Genomic DNA, 21,383 nt, shown 5'->3' with positions numbered 1-21,383 from the left:
AGCTCACCGTAGTCACTGTAAGATGTAGTAGACTTGTGCTGTAATATGTCCTCATCTACGAGTGTAATAGTAAAGTGGTCTGGCCGGTGCATAAACATACTTATTCCTCTTACTGTACATCTTCTCTAATGTAGTCACATATACCTTGGAAGGCTTTACACTTAGTTGTAGCGTGGTTATCCGCCGTTGGTAGAGTCTACAAGCACCAAAAAAAAAGGGGCTGTGATATTCGCCCCCTTGAGTGATGACTCACCAAAAACACCTCCTACAAGGGATAAGAATACGTGAGAGGAAAAAGCCCATTTATTGGAGCATGACTGAACAGAGTCCTAAACAGTTTATAGGTCTACTAAAGAACGATTTTCTGCATATCCAGACTCCCAAGGAAGAACGCCTAGTTAGAACACGATAGCAACATATTCGACAGCCAGAATACATCGTGAGAACAATAAAGGATCGTAAAAGAGAGAGAGAGAGAGATGAAAGGAAAGAAGACGCTTGACCTACGGCCATTCAAGTTTTTGGACAACAAGGGGGTATAAAGAAAAGAAAGAGGAAAATGAGAAAGGAAGCTCAGTAGAGCCGCAAACACGTATAGAAAGTGATAAGATGGCAGCCGTATAATATAGGACATTAGATCATCTCCGCAAGACAAGTGCAAGTACACCGTTGTTTTTAACCATCCATCTCCACGTCTTCTCGTTGAGCTGGCATGGGGATAGGAACCTTGCGGTCCAGGTCACCCTCGAAAGGGGGAGGTTGTGGCATGTTTTGTGTGTTGGTATTATTATTATCGTTGTTGTTGTTATTGTTGTTGTTGCTGCTGCTGCTTGCAGATGGCCTCGGTCGTCGTAGTGTATCACACCAGTTTTCGGCGCTGACGAGGGTATCATTTACGACGTTGCTGACTTGGCCCATCATATCAAGGCCTTCTTCAGCCAGCACGAGGACACGGAAAGCCCTTGTTCTCATTTCGGATTCAGGAGCAGAGCCATCTGCCGGTACGTTGGAGTTAAACGCGATACGGAACCGCTGCGGTAGAGATGTGAGGTGTCTTCGGACGAGGTTGCGGGCGTTCTCGGGTAAGGCTCCACCGGCGTACTTGGACACAACGTCGACCACCATCTTCAACGTCTGCAGGACATCCCCTTTGACCTGCTGGATTTGTTGTGAGAGTATTGCAGGGCTTTGCTGCTGACTGCCTTCTTCACTTGTCCTGCTTTCCGTATTAAGCTGGTTGGAAGTGTCCCATTCCCTAAGTGCCTCCTTGAGACTGCCCACGGACGCCCCGATCCGCCTGTTTGCCCACTGCAGCCAGGTAAGACAATAGGTCAAGCTTCTGAGCGATTCTTCGCTCATTGCTACTCCGAGACCCGAAGTGGATATCATGAGCCGGTTTTGCCAGGAATATTGGGTCTGAGACTGCTGCTGGGGCTGTTGATTACCCTTGTACAGCTCGTCGTATTTCGGGGAAGAAGCGTTATCATAAGGAGGTAGGGGTTCAGACGAAAGGGTTGATGACCGTCTTGAATGGCTGGTTCGGAGGTCGTGCATGCCTTTCTCGATATCTGCTGTTTCTGCACCCTGGCTATTGTTATTGGAACTGGAGTTGGCGTTGGATTTGTTGTTGACGCTCTCCCTACGTTGAAGGGCCCAGCGGAGGCCGCCTTCAACTCCGGTCCGCCTACCAACCGAGCCCACCGTGTTCAGAACTTGGGGGCCAATGTTTCGTTCAATGAACTCGGCGCCGTATCTGAATTTGGGAGAGTATGTTTTGGACGATGTATAGACCGACATGGAGCTGTTGATTGCGGACGAGAGCAACGGGTGTGATGTGATAAGGGATAACAACGGCTCCGGCTCTGTGGTTTCCGGAGCTTGAGAGCTAGCGTTATTAGAAGACCTTGAAGGAGCAGGAGTATGCGTGTATTCTAGTTGATCACAGCATCAGTCAGACAAAGATTCTGATTCTGAAATAAAAGAAAAGAATAAAATAAAAGGAACAGTTGGTTGACACTAGAAGATTATCGTACCTGAGCGTAGCCCTTCTAGAGCCTGAGCGGCCTCAATATCGTCCATGGAGATGACACTGGTACCGCGTCTCGAGCGCGTGTCACTGCCAACGCTGTCTACCTCCATGTCATTGGAGCTTGCTTGCTCTGCGCTGGGAGGGTGGTATTGGGGGGGAGGAGAGTCGGTCATGGCCTGCGACTGCTGCTGGTGCTGTGGCGTGTAGCCCGGAAGCGCCAACGGGGTATTCTGCGACTCGAGCTGCTGGACAGCGGCCTGGCCTCCTCCATTACTAGGCGGGAAGGCCTGGATCATTGTCATGTTGCCGTGCCGCAAAGACGAAGAGAGAGAGAGAGAAAGAAGCAACTATCTCATGTCCCAACCGCGCTCGACAGCCGCCTGTTCAACTGCTCGTCGTCGCTCTACCGTTTGCGGATTTTGCACGTGAAGACGACGGGTAGTTTTGTCTTGGCGACGGGGGATCTAGTTTATATATATATCAACACCGGACTCGGGACGGCGATGGCTTGATGGCGTGTGATTGCTCTGGTTTCCCACGAGAACACTGGCGAGTGTATTGTAGCAGACGAGAAGGACGAGGGAGAGGAGAGGCCACTCGTTCTAGCTTGCTGGGGGAGTTTCAAGGGTTGGGAACCTGCGTGTGATAAAAGAGAAGAAAAAAGAAGCTCAGCCTCGAGGCGGGTATCCACAATCTACCCAGTAGTTAGTTAGTTTAGTTACGTTGAGTTAGTTAACTAAGAGCAAGTACTTATTAAGTAAGTATACACAGCAGCACAGATGCCAATCACCACGTCCACGGCCAGCAATCCAGCAAGCGGGATGGACCCCCAGAAGGCCAGCAGTGCCCGGAAGAGCCTTCACTGGCTGGACAGACAGCAGATCTCGCGCTTTCGTCGCCTTTGAAACGACGCAAGAAAAAAAAAGCAGCCAAAAAAAAACAGAAAAATGCGCGAGCTCGTGACATGTGACTGTTTGGGGGCTGCAGCATGTGATTTTGGCTTAGTCATGGATGGCTGTGATGCTATTGGCTGATGGTCGAAGCGCCCTATTTCCCTATTTGGAAGGTACAAAATCACGACTTGCCAAGCCTTTTTGATTTGAATGTTTATCTAATCAGATAACGATAAGGCGATAAGCCCGCGGCCGAAGGGGACGAAGCGCCGGCGGATGGCGACGGCGACGGCGGCGATAAGGGAGGGTGGAACGACGCCTGGCAGCTGCGCCATGTTTTTTGGCTTGCTTGATCATGTCATGGACATCTGCCAAAAGGCGTCCTCTGCCGAAGCCAGATGCCAGAGTTGATCCGTCACATATCCTCGTATTAAGACGAGACCAGCTCAGGCAAAACACGTGGTTTGTCATTTACGTAAAACCAAACGGGGGGGTGACAGTCTGCTGGGCTGGGACAAGGCCCAGGGCAAGCAGGGCAATGTACAAGTACATATATACAAACAGATGGACAATGCCAATCCATGTCTAGAGATGGAGTCGATGTCAGAACAGTGCATCGGATTCTAGATAAACTTAATCTAACATTATGATGCAGTAGTTCGTAGGGTATCTCTCTTGATCAGAATCGAAACTTGCCGTCTCATCAAACAGCAACATGGATAAACCCAGCAACACCTTTGCCTCAGATAACCACATTGGTATGAATAATCGTACATGGCACCACTCAAGGGATTCTGTAACCTAGAAGGAACAAGATAAACAGTCGCAAACCCCAACAAACCAAAAAAAATTCAAGGTTTAGCTCATCATGGCCAACCTGTAGCGTTTCGAGCGGGGACTGGTGGGTTTCACATGAAGAGCCAAAATAGTACTCAAAGTACTTGTACTCCAACACTCTATCCTGGTCTATCAAAATCAACATAATAATCACCAGAGATTCGCTTGCTAAAGTGTATGTTGCGTTCGCAGTTCGCTCGTAAAAAAGAAAAATGCATAAATAAGGGTATCTTGCTCTGAAAGCCAAAATAAAAAATGGGGAAAGAGAAGAATGTAAAGATAAAATCGGGTATCCGAAATCCAAAATCATACAACTGAATACCAGTCATCATCGCTATCATTATCGAGGATTTCTTGTTCCTCAAGAGATCTCAGGAGTAACAGCTCTTCCTCTGCCTCTGCCTTACGGCGTTCTGTCTCGAGTTTCTTCATCATTGACTTGTTCATTGTCAGTCTATGGTAGATAGGCGCTTGGACGCTGTACCAGGGGCCGTTCGCTCTGGCTTTCATATGACAAAGGTCCTTGAACGCGGCGTGCCATGTAAACCAGGAATCTGGCGAACACTGGTACGCACATGAAGCCAGCAGGTTCTTCCATTCATAAGCGGACTCCCTCCAGACAATAGCAACAGGATGGTCAATATCAGGGGGCTTAATGGCCATCAAGGACTCAGCGGCAAACGTAACTTTAGCTGCATGGGACAGCTTGTCAGTTACTCTGCGATAGGTTTCAGAGGCCGCCTCAACCTGTTCTCGGAGCTTGTTGATAGCATCCAATAATTTGGAACACCCAGAGTTTCTTTCTTGAATTGCGCGGTCCCAAGTTTTCTTCCAGATTGCTATGAGATCTTCATCAACCTTGGGAATATTAGTCGAAGGGCAGTCATTGTTTAGGCGAGAGTAGATCCTCTCTTTAACCGTTTCAACAACTTCAAACCTCAAGCAGTCGAGGATATTGTCCGACTTCCAGGTAATAGGCTCTCCGTCCTGCTCAGATGCCTTGTCGATTTTATAAGCTGGATTTCGCAGGGTTAATGGGCCCAGGCTTTCACGGTATTTTTGCCTATTTTCCGCCGGATACTCGTACCCGGACTTTCGTATATCTGCAAGGTGGCTAAGCAAACCTGAGAAATGTATTGCAAGAGGGGAACCAATGCCACCCCGATGGTAGCAATACCTCTCATGCTCGTTGGTGCACAAGCCAAGAGGGTTTTGCGACATATTGAAAGTGAATGCGTATTCCATGAAACGGTCGAATGGCATGTCCCCGACACGTCGAGACACCTTCACGAGGCCGTATTCCTCAGGTTCCGGGATTTCTGGCATGGGATAGTTAACGAAGGGTTTAACAATCTCCTGGTCCCAGCAAACCCAAACTTCATCACCATCATAATCACCGCCGGAAAGTAGGGAAGCAAGAGGAACGTCGCCTTTGGTGAAGATAGCCACGTGCTTCAGGTATCTTAGTGCAGGATGAAATACAGCTCGGCACTTCTGTATATCACTAGGCAAATGAGCAGGAGCTCGAGCAACCAGCACATCGATACCATCTAAGTCCGTGGTGCCATCTTCCCAGCTATCCCCAAGATCGAGATGAATCTGGCCTTCTTCAAGCACACCATAGGGATCAGGTATACAATATACGTAGGTCGAGTGTGGGATTTTTATTTTGAGGGCTTCAAGCTTTTGGACAAAGCCACCTAGAGAATTCTCTTTAAATAGTCTTCGTACGAATGCAAGGTTCGAGGGTGAAAACCCGGCATCAAGAAGCCCGTTGAGTTGTGCAGTGTGGTTAGTGGGGAAAGTACTCTCATTCAAAGCCAGGATTTGAGAGGACGCATCTCCTCCATTTTTCCTGACCCAGGCTCGACAGGCTACAGAATCTCCGTTTTGGACGAGTAAGAATTCGCTGTAAAATTTATCTGCTTCGTCCGGGATGAGAGAGAGTATGTACTCCTTGTTGACACCTCTGTCTTGCAGTACCATCAAAAACTGGATATTCAAATGCACCGGTTGGGGAGGCTGGGAGTATGAAGAGACATCAAAAGTCAATTGGTGCTCATCGAACGTCAAACTGGTATCACAAGGGGGAGGCTGCACTTTCAGCTGGGACGCATTGATGACCAGCCAATATCCTCTCTCAGTTTCAAAATGTCGAAGGCCCTTCACATGGATGTCGTGATCATCTTTGGCAACAAGCCATATTCCCTTAGCTCCGGCAATTCTACCTTGGAAAATGGTTGGAACCTTGGATAGACACAGGGAATCTGCAATTGCTTTTCCTAACGAGCGGGACATCATGGCAAATCCGTCGCTCATTTTTTCTTGCCTTGGATCATCATCGTAAATGAATTCCTCCGGCCGAAGAGTAATGGTTGCTGTGGTCCTCGAGAGTCCTAGGCGGATTCTAGTAAACAGTTTGGAGTATTCCTGATGGGTGTTCCTGGCATAGTGAATGTGCCAGTCAACCAGCTGCTCAACCGTCATAGGCGTGTGGTTCTCCGAAGTCTCATCCATCGGCGAAATCCCTGAAGGAGTCCCAAGGAAATCCTCACCGTCAACGGCAAATAGGAATGTTTTACGCCCAGAGCCACTGAAGGAAGTTGTCTTCGACTTAGATTTAAAGTCCTCCAAATAGAATGCACGCCATCTACGGCCAAGGAGATAATGGTACTCATTCGAAAGCCATTTGCCTAAGGCTTTCCCAAAGATCTCTGCATCACGTCCACTTTTAGTTGGATGCTTTGAAGGAAGTAATATCTCTAGGAACCTATCAGCCCCGTATCTTCGAGCGAACCTGTGGCTCTTTTCAAGCTTCAGTGGGTTCAGAACTAGGACCAATCTCTCATCCTTCCACTCAAGCTGGCCACTGAAAACCACCATGGTCCGTTTTTCGGGATCCATGTAGCTTTCGGTTGCTACCCTCCAAACACCCAACTTTGGCTTTTCAATCTTGTTTTTGTATGGCCCACGAGACAAGATTTGGGAAAGAGTATCATAAGATTGGTCTTCAGTAAGTATATCTTCCGAGAGTATGGTCTCAGGCATGATATCACACGCCCGCGCCAAGCGTTCAACTTCATATCGAAGCCGTAGGGGAATATCTTTAAACCATGCAAGCCGTTTGGAGAAAGGGCCTTTGGTCACTAGGTCCGAAAGCATTGGAATGAGCTTTCCTTCATCTAATGGCCTGAGAGTGGGAGAGATGCGCATCACCGGGTATCTTGGCAACCTAAACGTAGCACTTGCAAAGGAAGTCAAGGGCGTGGTAACACGAGAATTTGGCACAGTTGATACAGTCGTTGAGGAAAAGCTTCGACCTGGGCTGGTAGAATCGTTGAAGGAAAGGCCCTTCGAATTCGACAGCCCAGGGCGCATGCTGCGGCTGGGACTTTTCTTCACAATCATCCCATCGTTTATTTTGGACTGCAACGTATCAATTCGAGGAGATGCCGTACACGGCGCAGGCCCTTTCGTGGGTGCGCTGGGGACAATTCCATAATCTCCAAGTTTTAGCTGCTTGCGCTTCTTAGAGGGAGTCTGGATTCTCACCATCAATATCAGTCAAAGCTTCCACAGCAAAATCAAAATCAAATCCATCAAACTTATCAAAATCGGAGAGCGCATAGGTATCAGAACCGTAGCCACCGTCGCAAGCATCGGATGATGAACATGTGTCAAAATCAAAAATGGGGGATGAAGGCGCGGTGGAAAATACCTCAGAATTATTTTTATTCTTCCGTTTAGCTGACCTATTGCCGTTTGTTTCCGGTATGCATTTATCAGGGGTATCGGTGGTTGAAGTGTCCGCGGAACTGGTCGGTCGCGCGGGAGAGGTGCTTTCAGCTAAGTTGTACTTCGTCATCCAAGCAGCATCATATAGTATTTTAGACCAATATTCATAAACCCCGGCTTTTTCTTTCTCAGAACGCAGCCTCAAACGCTCGTCAAGCCCCCGCCGTAGTGCCGTAGATGAGAGCGGGTCAGCAAAATGACTTTGAAAGGATCTCCCAGATATTTGGCGGTTAGGGAATTGTTGTCTATCCCACTTGAATAACTCCATTAGGGGCTCGTGGAGGTGATCCTGCCAGTACAGGTAGATAACGTGGTTGACGCATTTCTGTTCAGCGGGACAACTTTCGGAGGAGCCTTGGGATTGTACCCTTGGTAAATCGAGGTCAAAACCAATGTTTATGTCTTCAATTATCCGCTCAAGATCTTTGCCGGATTTTTTTCGTTGCTTGTTCATTGTGGTATCTGAGGGAGTCCGTTCAGCACATGTAACTAACGAGCTAAGTTGAACATTAGCACCGTCAGGAGAAGGAAGATTATACATCAAATGTCAGGAGGATGCAGATAGGATACAATATATACCTGCCAATGTCCAGCTGAGTTGGAAATTATGACCCCGCCATGCAAGCACTCAGCCGTTGTGATGAGGACGTTGATATCCAAATAGTCAACTATCGCTGCGCAAGACGAAGAGAAGCCTCAAAACAAACGCTCAACGCGACGAACAACTTAAGGCGATGAGTAGCGCAAATATTAATGAAGCGATAGAAGTAGCATTGGCACGTTTTGACAGGTCCGCAAGGCTGTCAGCAGCGTGAACCGTGTCAAGTGTGCGGTGTTGAGGTTGAGAATCAGTCCCCTGTCGCAAGTTTGTTTTGTCGTGGCTGATAAAGAACAGAGAGAGCGGCTGCAGGGGGGAGAGGGGGCGAGCATCGCCAGCAGACACTGAATCACCCAAAGAGTTAGCGAGTCATTGACCAGCCATCTTTCTTTATTTCCTGCACATTCGATGTCTGCATGCATATATACGCCAATCGCAGCGGTGGGAAAATGCGGGATTGAGCCTTTTCTTCTTTTGTTGACGAGAAATCAGAGGGACGTCGTGAGTTGACTTGCTTAGTGTTAGTGTTAGTTAGCCCTGTCGGTCGTGCATAAACGAGTCGGGCCTGAGGAAGCGAAGCGACGAGACCAGACGCTGCCAGAAAAGCTAGTTACAGAGTATATATAGACAAATTTGAGAGAGATATGGCTTTCATTATCTTATATACTCCATACAAATTCACTCAAAAATAGAAGAAAGGCATGAACTGTATTTTATTCATGAGAAGAAACATCAACGCTAGGTCGTAAACATGGTGTCTAGAATAGCCAGGATACGAATGTCCTGTAGAACCAGCCGGCATCACCCTGCTGCTCTCTCCTGAGAGCCTCCTGGGCCAGGAACTCAGCCTCCTCACGATCGATCTCATCCTTTCCACTCCAGAGATCGGCCTCTGCAGCCTTGACGCCGGAGGTCTTGGTGTAGAACTTGTATCCGAAGAGAAGGATGAGATAGATAGGGATACCGAGGTAAGAGGTGATGAAGTTTTTATAGTCGAAGTTACCATAAGTTTTGGGGCTGTGAGCAAAGACGTTGAAACTCTTGGTGAGACCGATGAGGATACAGAAGGCGAGAGCACCATAGGAGCCAGGAACACCCAACGGTGCCTTGAAGGCAAGGGACGTTTCTGAAACGTTCTGGGCGTTGCGAGCACGCACAAAGTAGATGTGTGTTACCAGGATGGAGATCCAGGAGAGAAGACCGAACATGGTAACCATGTTCACAAAGTAGCCGAACACAACCTTGGAGTCGTCCGAGACGTTCAGGTATGCGAGCAAGGCAAACATGGTAGAGAGTGCAAGGGCGTAGATAGGGACACCGCTGCGGTTCGTTCTGGCAAGGATAGCGGGAGCTTTGCCTTCACGAGCCAGACCGTAGATGGTTCGGGTTGCAATGTAGAGATCGGAGTTGGCGGCAGAGAAGACGAAGACTAGGATGCAGGCGTTGAAGATGGATGGAAGAACCTTGATTCCGGCGATCTGGATAGCCACAACGAATGGAGATGCACTGGCGCTGTTGGAAGACTTGTTTGCAAAGAGGAGGTCTGGGTGGTTGTATGGCACAACCATTCCGAGGAAGAGAATGCTGAGACAGTAGAAGAAGAGAATTCGGTAGAAGGTAAGCTTGATAGCACGGGGAATCGTCTTTCGAGGGTTCTGAGCTTCGCCGACAGTTACACCAACAAGCTCAGTTCCGAGATAAGCGAAAGTGGCTTGAACCATAGTTGACCAGAAAGCAAGGAATCGGCCGGATGCGCCGTGGGTAAGGTATGTGTTAAACGCTCCTGGATCCTTCCAGTATCTGAACCCTTTCCTATCATGATCGGGACCGCCTCCGAGGGCAAGGATGAGAGTCAGGAGCATGATTCCAAGGATAATGATGACCTTGAACGAGGAGAGCCAGAACTCGAACTCGCCGAAGAATTTGATGCCGAAGTAGTTGATCGCGACAATGACGATCAGGAAAACAGTGATCCATACTCCTGGGTTCACTTTATCTCGCTTAACCCAGTACTGTATGACCAGTGCTGCAGCAGTTAACTGATTCGGCGTGATGATAATATACTTGCAGTAATAACTATTATCACAACATGTTAGCAAAGATAATGTAAAAAAAAAGAACAAAACTGCATTCATGCAGGTGCAAGTAGTTACTAACCTGTAACCCAGGGCAAAGCCAAGAGCAGGGTCGCAAAATCTAACGGCATATCCAGTAAAACCACTGGCGAGGGGTAGCCATGCGGCCATCTCACCAAGCGCGCTCATAACAATCCAGACGACAAAACCGACAATGAGATAAGAAATAAAAACGGACCCGGGCTGAAGGTTATCACATTAGCGCTTTGCAGTGGAAACTCATGGCTTAACGCGGAAATTCAACTTACACCAGCTTTTGCCAAAGCAGCTCCAGTACCAATAATCAAACCAGTTCCAATTGCACCACCAATAGCTATTAACAGCTGTTAGCGAAATCGTCCAAGCTGCAAGCTGGATCTATCATGGCTTACCAATCATAGTAATGTGCCGGGATTTCAGTCCACGGTGCAAGCTGGTGTTTGGATCGCTCTCATACTGTATCTCGCCGGTCTGATCTGAAAACTCCTCCTTCGTCTGCATCGTCTCACTGAGAGGGCCATCTTTCTGTTCCCAGGTCGCCATCGTGGGCGGTTGGCAAAAGCCGGAGACGTCTGGCCTGGACTGAGGCTATTGAGGCAGTTAGTTTGACACGCCGGACAAGGACTCTCTAGACACTCTATAAATACGGTGCCGCGTGGGAGAGCTTCAACACCGTCAGTCTTGAGGCGGGAGAGGGCAAGGTCGGAGGGAGAATGCAGCAGGCTGCGGCTTGGTGGGCGCAAAGGGTAGTATTTATATCAGCAACCAAAAAACACAACCATAGCCTACTGTGCAAAAACGCGAGGAAAAAGTAAAAAATTTGCAAAAAAGTGGGCAAAGGCCTTAATGACTCCCGTTTAACCATTCTGGGGTTGCAGAGAGGGAGAGGTTCCGACTTAACGCCATCTCCATAGCTGGGTCGAGTACTCCGTCAAGCGTCCCGAAAAAGCGTGTTCACCCCGTATATAGTTTGGGCGTATGTGGTATTAGTACCCTTGGATCCTATTGGTGCGGTGCCGGGAAGCAGCCGGTGGTGACCTGCGTCCTTAGACATGGCGAGTTACTCCGTGATGAGACTCCCGCAAACCGCCCAACCTATCAAATGGGGGCTTCTCTGATGCAAGAGTTCGGGACAGCCATATAATTTATCGCTATTATGCACCAAAAGTATGAAATTTCATGGAGATTGCAGGCTAACGTTAGTTAAGATCCCTGTCGTCCGGGGTTGTAATTTCAGCGGCATGGGGCCCCTGTCTGGAGTCTGGCAGTGACAGCCACTTGGGCGCTGGAAACAAATGCGTCAAGCCGAGATTTGGGGAGTCCTCTCGCTCTCGTTCTCTTGTCATGAATGGAGTAATCCATTGGAGGATATATTTGTTATCCCATCACGCGGCGTACTAGTGTTATCCGTCGCTGGTGAGTGCATTGACGGCGGCCGAATCGAAGGCTTGGTTGCGCCCCCAGGCCCAAATTAACAATAATGGAGGCGGGGGGGGCGACTCCGACTCAGGGTCAAAGGGTGCAAAGCTTGAAGACGGGCGAGCGCGCCTTGCTTAGGTTTCACGGACGGAAGAGAAAAAGGAAAGCTTCCAGAAGTTGTTCGATCAGCTAAACAAGCGTAGGACACAATGTGGGCTTGGTGAATACGAGCCCGACGTTCGTTGTTTCGTTGACGTTGGTCGTTCGAGGCAGAAGAAGAAAAAGTGGCTTTTTCGAGGGCGGGTCATGTGACAGGAGTGTTGACCCCCCCTTGCGGATCTACACAAGCAACGTCAAATCGACATCATCGTCATCACCACCACCACCACTACCAGCATGAAGAGAACGGGAAAGAGAGGGTGCGAAGGATATGCCGAAAGATAAGAGGTGCCGGAAGACAAGCATTACTGGAACCCCCCCGGCGGCTGCCGTCAAGCTCATCTTCCGTGGAGTGAAACAAGAGCCTACGGAGTACGGCCAACTTCCTCCTGTCGGAGAGGATTACCGAAGGCCATTAATCCCAACCTCTCCACCCGATGCTGCTTGCGACTGGTTTTATCTCCTATCCAGGTCCCTGTTGATGTGCAAAGCAAATCGAATCTTACGTTTGGCTAACATAAAATCATCCCTTCTTAGAGCCCTGTATGGAGAAACTGCAACCAGTGACGTCTGGTTGGGAATGCTATAGAGAAGGATTTTTTTTTTTTTTCCCACATAATTCTCCGCATGGATGCAGTATCCGAACCAGTCGGCTAGTGCTGCAAGGTCACGGTATGCCATATCTTACTTACTTGGGAGAGAATGGACATTTTTAGTTGCAGGACTGCAGGCTCTGTTATCATTTCGAATCTCCACCGACAAAATAGCCATTCTAACCCTTGTGGAAGAGGACCGCCTTTTCGTCCTGAACTGTGATGAGTCCGACTGAACGCCGCGAGTTACCGCCATGGAGCCAGGATAGACGATGCTTCTTGACTTGTTATCGTCGGCCCTTGGGAAGTCTCTCCGAAAAGTGCTGTGTCTCCGTCTCCTGACAAGGCCTCTGTTTGCATCCCTACCACCCCAAGTATCGCCTAGATGCTTGGTTGCTTGGGTGCCAGGGGGAAGCACACCTTGTTGTGCTTGGCAATCTCATCGTTTATCAGCGATTGATGGACCATCTTGTTATCAAAGCTGAGAGCGAAGAGCCTGATGAACGCAACGTCGAAGGAGCCACGTTAGACCAGCGAGTGATGCCCGAAACGCTGCGCTTTGTCTCCAGGCTGACATCATGGATCCCTTTGGTGTCAATATAAGGGCGCGAGCTTCCTCCAGTCACAGTAGACTTAGAAGCTCCATCCCATATTCCAGCTATTCCGTACATGACATCGAATGGGTACATGCTAGGTGGCGCGGCGACCAGCATCTTTGCATCACTAAGCATGCACGCTTTCCCACGCTAATTACACTTGTTTGCTTGACAGAAATAACAAATTATATTATTATTATTATTATTACGACTTGCTCTGCCGTGTAGTGCGAGACGCTGCATACATATTACTATTGCCACGGCCCACTGAAAACAGGCTTGTGAGACTGTGGGGTTCAGCCTCGGCCAGCGAAAGAGGGTTGCGTCGCCTTCGTGTTGGCCGCCCGAAATATATATTTATATCAGCACCAAGGCCGCCCAGTCTTATATACGGGAGCACAGATATAAAGTACCAAAGCCTCGCAGAGCTGGTCGCATGCGAAAGCTCCCTGCCCCGCAAGTCAGATATAGGCTGCTGCCTCAACTTTTGCGAGTTGAGATCCCTTCGTATCTCTGTCCGCCTCCTCCACACTTCGCCCCGTGCCAAGCTCATCTCGCTCGCTGACCACCACAGAAGCAATCGCCAAGAGCCGAGCTTAGTTAGTTACGCAGTCTGGCGGCCAAACAAACATGCGCTCCCTCGCCCAGAAGAACCTCCGCATTTCCAGAAAAATGAATAATGCTGGCAAGCTTTGGCGGCCACTTTCGCATAGTGGCCGACAGGGTTACACTCTTGGCCACCCAGGCCCCTTGGGAGTCTGGGGAATTTGAGGGGGGTTGCGCGATTTTGACCGGCTCGAGCCCAGAGTACTGAGCACTCCCACGGCCTATCAGGCAGGGATAGGCAGAAGAGCAGTCGCTTTCACAATAATATGCTAACAATAGCACCCATGATAGCTGTTAGGTTTCTTCGCGTTAACTGTTCCTCAGTGCTGGAAACACCGTTGACGGGATGATCACAGCCATCACGTGTGAAGCTCGCCTCGTGAAAGGTAACCCCAACGAAATTGCAACCTTGACATCCTCCACGCCACAATTTACCCCCTTCCATAGCTCCGTTAGCTTAAGGGGAGCTCTTTTGGTGCTTCCAATTCTGACTAGTTACAGATAATTTACGGAGTACTCCGTACCCCAGAAGCTTCTAGAGATAGTTTTATCTTTCCATCTGGAAGAACACCTTATTCCGCCGAGTACGCAATTTACGCATCGATCGACCGGTCTATGGCGTAGGGCGTAATGCTTAGCATCTACTTCTCTGGTGGTTCCGTTATTTACTCTTAGCAATTGTGTTGGCTCTGGATCGAATGTGGAGGAAATCTCCCGCGGAGCTAGAATTTATTTATATGCCCGATAAATACCCGACTCGTGGAATTGGGAACATACGCCGGATCTATACTTCCTTCGTTATTACATCCCAGCGCCCAGAGAAATAGAGAGTTAACTTGCTAACTAGTCAATGCAGAGTAATTAGCCAAGCTCGTTTAACGAGTGTCTACGGCCTGGCTATGCTTGGCTCACCTGACAGGATTCCTCATCTGTGATGCCTGAAGGAATGGACTTTTCAAGACTTCGTTTCTTGACATCTTGGCCGCCCAGTGAAGCTGGGGTGGAAAGTATTGTGAAAGGAGAGAGAGAGAGGGAATTGAATATATTGGTTTGAATCACGTACTTATTGCTTCATTAACCGGTCCATCCTAAGTAGGTGGTGGTATCATCCATCTATCATCGATATTAATTCCCGATACAATGCTACTTATTAACCCTAAGCACGAGAGAAAAGAGAAAGACAAAGGAGAGTCTTCAAGAGAAAATGGAGAGAGACCAATTATTGCATTTATGGTGTTCCTGGATAAATCGAAACGGGTATCTTTGAGCAGCTCTCACAGCATAGAGAAGGATAGCCAATGAGGTAACAGCGAAAAATATGCGTAGGAAGAGAGTAAAAGTGGAAGCTGCTGGAGTTCGAGGGTGGCGTATATATAATAATATGTCTGCCCGGCCATGATATTTACGGCGTGGCGTGATTCGGATTCTCCGGATATATCTTTTTTTCAGCCATGTCCATTGTGTTGTCCATTCGGTACGCTAGCCGGGGTATCAGAATATGAAAGTGGGAATCCGTCAGCACTGCCTCCTGATGAGCCTTTGGCAAACCCCTCGCGAGCCAGCATAGTGTTCATAACCGCGCAGTTGTACGCTGCTTCGCCTGGCGGTATCACAACAAGAATGTACGTATTGTCTGTGAACAACCCGAGGAACACGTTAAATTGTGGGGTCTTTGTGTGCATGACCAGGAAACTTGCTGACGCAGGGGTTGTATGCGTATTCCTAGCAGCACAGTGTTTGAATGCCTTCATGATGTTTGATAGCCGCTCGTGACGGTCGTAGATAGGGTTTAACTTGCCCACCTCAGACGTGACAGAGGTGATGGTCAGAAAGGTCGATCTTTCAAACAGAACCACCTCTTCAGCATCGATTTTTGCTGCAAATGCATGCAAAAACCTTTCTATCACGGAGAGGTTTGGGATAAGTTTATGTACGATCCCAGCCCAAGCTTTGTACAGCGACTGGTCCCAAATACTGCTGCCAAAGGTATCAATGGAAAATGAGCCAGATCGGGCGCGAATCAAGGCTGATCGTTCCTCACATATCCGCCTTCGGTGTTCGGCCTGGATTAAATCGAGCTTATGTATGAGACAGAAGACATAGGCGTTCGGACTGAATTCTTGGAGGGCACCGATGATAGCGCTGTAGGTGTCGAGGTCTCGCTCGACTTCACGGGATTCGATATCAAAAACATATACCAGCACGGCGACATCGGAGAATATATTTTCTCTCTGGGATGCGAGATACGTTTCCATGAATGCGTCTTGTCTAGGAGGTCGGGCATATGTCAGCAGCTAACCACGGTCTGTCGGGAGGGGGGATGCCGCAACGTAACCTACCCTCCGCAATCCCATAGATTCAAGGTTAGGTTACCGATAAACTTGACATGGCTATGTTCAACGTCAATTGTAGCGCCCAGCCGCCGCACATCCTTTGCGACATAGTTGCTAAATATTATCGATCGCATAGAGGACTTCCCCGAGCCGCTTTTGCCCATGAGCAGGACCTTCCGCTTCTTCTTTTTCATATCCATTGCTGTAGCGAGTATCGAAACTTCGACAAGTGAGTCGTGTCAAGTGATAGATGCTGTATAAAGACGAACGAGCTAGGCACTGGTGGAACTACTCGTCAGTGGGAAAAGATCTGGGGTTCTGGGGAACGAAGGATGGCATTTTGTGTGAGGAAACTCGCAAACTGACGTAGTGACGCATGGAAGGTTTGGCATTGCCTGGTTGGGATTAGCGCGTCAGCCACTCTGCTAACACAACAAGCCAAGTTGTCTACAACCTATTTTACAGATAGACAACAACCCGTTGGTGGGCTTCTGCTTTATTATCCCCTTCCTATATATTGCAATATACGAGTTCCCAGTTTACCAGAGATATGCTTGCATTAACCTCCTCTATCGTTGATCTGATTAATTGAATAACTAAAATCCTGGAGCGGGATCCCCTATTTCTCTTCCTGAAAAGGCTATCCAGTTAATTGTCATATGTTTGAAATGAATTTAGGGGATGTCGAAAGGTGAAAGGCTGCCGATGAACCATTCGCATCGTCTGGAAGATCAAAAATCTAGCAATGACCAGCTTTGATAACAACGTTCCAGTTGTCGCTGTCAAACTCCTGACCTCTAAGCGAAGAAACCTCGGGATTCGTAACACACACATTTACAATATCCTGAGCATATTCTGCGATCTGCTTGCAAGGAATAGAGACCGAATGCGTGTTCTACCACGCATAAATTCAGTAAGTGTTGATAGTAAGCCGGGATTATACAACTTACATCGTTACAAAGGTAGATGCCTGCCTTCCAGGAGCAGCTCACACGGGTACATGTCCGTGGCGGGGCTTTACATTTTCCTTTGAGCCCTTTAAGATATTTAATGCCATCTCTGATTGTTCTGAGTGTAGCACCGTCGCCCTGTGGGTGACAGTTAAGCGAGACCTGGCTTTTCTCCCTCGTTAACAACCATCCACAGCTAATTTACCAAAAGTTTGAATGCCTTGGGTCAATATAAACTACCTTAGAACGGGTCTGGAGCTTATTTTTAGGGCCATCCTTTGGGAGGTCCTCTGGCTTTAGTATTGACCCGGTGAGATCTTTGACCTGGGAGTAGATCTCCTGGACAGTGCCTTCAAGGGTCACGTCCTTCCCATTTACCTCAACAGGGCCAATATATGTCAGCGGCACAATTGGGTAAGGAAGAGTGTCGGCGAGCGGGCTTGCATAGACCTGTTGTCATGTTAGGCGTACTTTAGCTCTCAACTGGTTACCCGGTCGCGGAACTAATAAAATACCTTGGTGGTGCCGATGCCGAAAGCCACAGCGGTAGCGAAAATCGACGCAGTATTAAATTTCATTTTGCCTGTCAATAACAAGTGATGCCAATACAAGCCCAAGAAATAGCCAATAAACCTCAAGGCGCAAGTAATTAGTCAACAAGGAAGAGAGAAAGAGAAGTTGAGGAGGGTGGATTGAGTGGGTGGCCTTTATAGCTTTTCCATCACGCTCTGCAAGTGACTACCCGGATGCAGAACACTGTCGTTCCACAGCCATTCTTGGTCACTCAGACGTCGCGACACCGTCGACATTCACGACTCAGCTGCCTCTCGTTGCTGTACCTGAATTTCCGTTTCTTGAGCCGCTAAGGTGGGGCGTGCAGGCGCCCAGCGCCGGAAGAGGACTAGTTCCCGAACGCGGCAGCCGCGCCGTGCGCCAAGCTGAGTTTGTAAGCGCGACCTTCTTTGTCGCTTCGCTTGCGATGACAATATTAAGGGTAACAGCTTCGCGCCATTCGCAGATTCAAGAGGCAGAAACGTAGATTATACGTTATTATATCCTTTTTCTTTCACTCAATATCCCCTAGAAAGGGGCAGGCCAGCGTGGCTGGAATGGCCAAAGCTATTCAAACCTATGTACGAAGTACTGACACGTTTAATGGAAAGAATGTTGCAGGGAAGAAATCCCATGGGGAGTAGATTCTGCCCTATTCTTGTCTAGCTGCCATATCGTATTCAATTGCATAGCTTTGAGGAAGTATGTACAGCGCTTCATAGAATGTATGGGTCTCATATCCCTGGATCTCCGCCATTGACATATTCCCTGCAAGGTTGGAGGAGTATTGGGCAATAAAGTGGGTTCATGATATGCTTTCTGCCCAGAATACGTACATTCGGATATCATTACCCGATATACTCCGTCTTAAAGTATCAGATGAACGCCTTTGTTGTTGGGTTTAATATGCGAGGAATAGAGACCTCATGATAACTTGATGTCCCCTTCTAGCGACCGAGGGAATATGTAGATTGAGAACACATAAAGGCCAAAGACGGTCCACATGTTATCTGCAACCAATAGAGAAACTTGTGCCTCTCCTCTATGCTTGTTTCTCTCCGCAGAACTATACATATAACGTTCCTCTAGCATGCCAGTGGTAGTAGTCAGCCGAGGTATAAACCCGGACTTCTTGTCTGCTGCAGGCCATAAAGAGCACGGGCGAGACTAAGGTAGTATCGGTAGACATTCATGATCTCATAATCAAGCTTTTGCCCCAGTATTATAGAAGGGTATAAAACAAGCCCAAGTAAGTAACCTGACAGAATCGCTTGACAAAAGGCGGAAGCAATCTCCAACACGAGGGCGCGAAAAATGCACGTACTCGGAATAGTCGCATTAGCGACGTGATATCGAAGCCGCCACACTTCTTTTTGGCGGGATTACTTCCATGGGGAGCCCGATCGCCCGAGTCCTCTGGGTAATAGCATTGCCGTCTAATACCGACATTCCGTCATAGCATATATGAGAAAGGAGGAATGGATAGGACAGATGGTTAGTGGTACCATGAGTAAGTAAGTTCATACGTGCGATATTTACTCTACCGGAATCTACCCTTAAATATCAACTTCCAAGGTTGCGGCTTTCAAGTAATATCATTCAAGAGGGCTGTGCTCTGTGGCGGCCTGTTGATTAGTGCACAGGGTGACAATGTAACTGGTTAATATATTCGCATAACCCAGGGCTGAGGAGGGGGTGATCCCTTGGGCCAGAGGCTGTCTGTTGAGAAAAACAAAAGCACTAGTAGTAGATAGTTAGTAGCACAGACGAAGATCCGGCTGTGGTAATTAGCTGAGAGCGGCTGCTGCCCGCTGTCATCTGGCACCAGTACCATGACTGCTTTAACCAGAAACCCGTGGCAGACACACAGAATTAAAGTTGATAGTCGCCGTTTGGAATCGTGACGTTGGCGTAGGGTGCTGCAGCCTGGTGCAGCTAGTTATATGTACGCTCTCTCGTGTGCGGGTAAGCTAGTCGTGGCCTGCATCAGCCAGGGATTGACTTGAACGAGCCAAAAAGGATTGCTTGCGTATAGTAGTAGCATATCCTGGATGATGAGAGTACCTCTTCTAGGCGTGGAAGAGAGCTGGAAAGGAAAAAGGGAAAAAAAAAAAAAAAGAAAAGAAAAAAAAAGCCTGTAATCCCGATTCACTGCCCGGCGGGGAGAAAAAAACATCAAGAATATCGTCCTTGCCCGCGTATATTATCCGTATGTATGCATGGTCCCCGTGCATCGTCCCCTTGGCCCGGGAAGCTGCAGTGGTCGAGTAGCCTTTTGTTTGTCGCCTGGATGCGAGGAGCTCGAGGGCACAGGACGGCCAACAAACAGGCTGTCCCGCTTGGCGACGGGCAAGATAGAAGGGCGTAAGTACTCTGTGATAGCCATCGACCGGGGTGTAATAATCGGTGTCTCTTTTCATCGCACACACGCCATCTCGAGTAGCTGCATCTGTGTCTGTAGGCTCCCACCGGCGTCCGCGTGAAGCCCATTCGTAAGCCCTGGAGCAGGCTGATTTGTCACTGACTGCAGCGAGCGTCCCTTTCGAGTCAGCCTGGTGTATACTCGTATGGACATCGCATCCTATCGACTGGCCAGTTGGTTGGATGCTGCGTGGTTCGTCTGCTAGTTAACCCGTTAGTTAGTTAGCTGGGGTCCAAGTCGAAGACTGATGGCCGCAGGAGAAGGGAGGAAGAAGCTCTCACCACCCGCCACGCCAGCGCTCGCCGCCAGCACTGAAGAAGGACTGCATCTCGCAGCCTGTAGCTCGTAGACGCCCTCGCCCTCGACCGTCCCTCGAACAGTCCAGCGAGACCTCGCCGGCGCTGCTGCTTGCTCGCGACCAAAACGGCCGTCTCACGCTTCGTCTTTCTTCTTAACTAAGCCCAAGACTGGAGAAGAAGCAAAAAAAGCCTCCACCCGAAAAGAGAGAGCGAAGAGAGAGAGAGAGAGAAGAAAAAAAAAGCCGCCCACCTGTTTTCGTTTTCGTCCTTCGTCCTTCTTCTCCTGCAGCCAAACAACCGACATCTCTCACCCTCACTCTCTCACTCTCTCTCTCACTCACTCACTCTCTCTCTTCTCCCTCGCCTCGTAAAGAAGAAGAAGAAGAAGACGAAGAAGACGAAGAATCAGAAGACGACGCAGACACTCTTCTTCGTCTCTCCCTTTTCTTCTTTTCTCCCTCTCTTCTCTCCGTCCTTCCGTCTCTCCGTCTCCCCGTCAAGTCCCCTTCGATTCTATCCTTAACCACGCTCTCTTTTTCCGCTGCCAGGATCTTCTCTGTTTTGGTTATATTATTCTTTTTCTTGCTATTAACTGGGGGGGTTTTGCATCGTCGGGGGTTCCTTTTTTTCTCTTTTCTAATTCACTGTTTTACTGCTGCTGCTGGCTTCGTTTCTTTGGCCGCTTGGTTGCTGGGAACTCGCCCATCCATCTACAAACAACGCACTCGGGATTGAAGAATAAACGGCCTGCTCCCTCCATCAGTGCTGAGCTCGCTGCATCTGCCTCGCCCTAATCCACCGTAATCGCCTCCCGTCGCCGTCGTCGCCGTCGATCAGCCCGGACAAGCATCGAATATGGCGTCCATCCAGTCTCCCACCCCAAAACTCGACCGATACATCATCATCCACGTCGCTACAACCTGTGATGAACATGGCGTCTACGTTACAAAGGACTCTGCCGAAGTCATTGAGCTTGGATGGATACTCCTGGACACCAAGAACTGTGAAGAGGTAGGCCGCCGTGGCTTCACCCAGCCCGTCTCAGAGTGGCCAGCTTGCTGACCACGTATATCAATTACCTCCAGATCCATCGTGAGAGTGTCCTGGTGAAGCCAGTCAACACTCCCATTACGCCTCTTTGCAGTACGTCTTCTCCAATTCCTTTTTAATTTTCTTATTTATATATAT

General features: G+C 48.8%; 6 protein-coding genes across 6 annotated transcripts; 1 reads left to right on the top strand and 5 right to left on the bottom strand.

The window, feature by feature from the left end:
• Positions 1 to 675: 675 nt before the first annotated feature.
• On the bottom strand, positions 676 to 2,376 carry TRV_07536 (uncharacterized protein; the record flags this gene model as incomplete). Its single annotated transcript, XM_003018411.1, has 2 exons — positions 676 to 1,931; positions 2,034 to 2,376. 2 exons carry the CDS (start codon positions 2,374 to 2,376, stop codon positions 676 to 678), a joined length of 1,599 nt encoding a protein of 532 aa, XP_003018457.1.
• Positions 2,377 to 4,065: 1,689 nt separating this feature from the next.
• TRV_07535 (RNA-directed RNA polymerase, putative) lies at positions 4,066 to 7,314 on the bottom strand (the record flags this gene model as incomplete). Its single annotated transcript, XM_003018410.1, has 1 exon — positions 4,066 to 7,314. The coding sequence occupies one exon, from the start codon at positions 7,312 to 7,314 to the stop codon at positions 4,066 to 4,068; it is 3,249 nt and encodes a 1,082-aa protein (XP_003018456.1).
• On the bottom strand, positions 7,289 to 8,008 carry TRV_07534 (uncharacterized protein; the record flags this gene model as incomplete). The annotated part of the gene is made up of 1 exon (XM_003018409.1): positions 7,289 to 8,008. The coding sequence occupies one exon, from the start codon at positions 8,006 to 8,008 to the stop codon at positions 7,289 to 7,291; it is 720 nt and encodes a 239-aa protein (XP_003018455.1).
• Positions 8,009 to 8,910: 902 nt separating this feature from the next.
• On the bottom strand, positions 8,911 to 10,809 carry TRV_07533 (amino acid permease, putative; the record flags this gene model as incomplete). Its single annotated transcript, XM_003018408.1, has 3 exons — positions 8,911 to 10,470; positions 10,536 to 10,600; positions 10,659 to 10,809. The coding sequence occupies 3 exons, from the start codon at positions 10,807 to 10,809 to the stop codon at positions 8,911 to 8,913; spliced, it is 1,776 nt and encodes a 591-aa protein (XP_003018454.1).
• A 4,275-nt stretch (positions 10,810 to 15,084) lies between these two features.
• TRV_07532 (uncharacterized protein) lies at positions 15,085 to 16,172 on the bottom strand (the record flags this gene model as incomplete). Its single annotated transcript, XM_003018407.1, has 2 exons — positions 15,085 to 15,907; positions 15,979 to 16,172. 2 exons carry the CDS (start codon positions 16,170 to 16,172, stop codon positions 15,085 to 15,087), a joined length of 1,017 nt encoding a protein of 338 aa, XP_003018453.1.
• A 4,878-nt stretch (positions 16,173 to 21,050) lies between these two features.
• TRV_07530 (uncharacterized protein) lies at positions 21,051 to 21,338 on the top strand (the record flags this gene model as incomplete). Its single annotated transcript, XM_003018406.1, has 2 exons — positions 21,051 to 21,206; positions 21,281 to 21,338. Coding segments are annotated over 2 exons (214 nt in total), but the record flags the coding sequence as incomplete, so codon positions are not given.
• Between the last annotated feature and the right edge of the window lie 45 nt (positions 21,339 to 21,383).

The sequence above is a fragment of the Trichophyton verrucosum genome (assembly GCF_000151505.1).
Source record: "Trichophyton verrucosum HKI 0517 chromosome Unknown contig01021_1.f1.exp, whole genome shotgun sequence".
NCBI classification, from domain to species: Eukaryota; Fungi; Ascomycota; class Eurotiomycetes; order Onygenales; family Arthrodermataceae; genus Trichophyton; species Trichophyton verrucosum.
The sequence above is the reverse complement of the archived record's forward strand: the minus strand, read 5'-3'. Positions and strand labels throughout refer to the sequence as shown.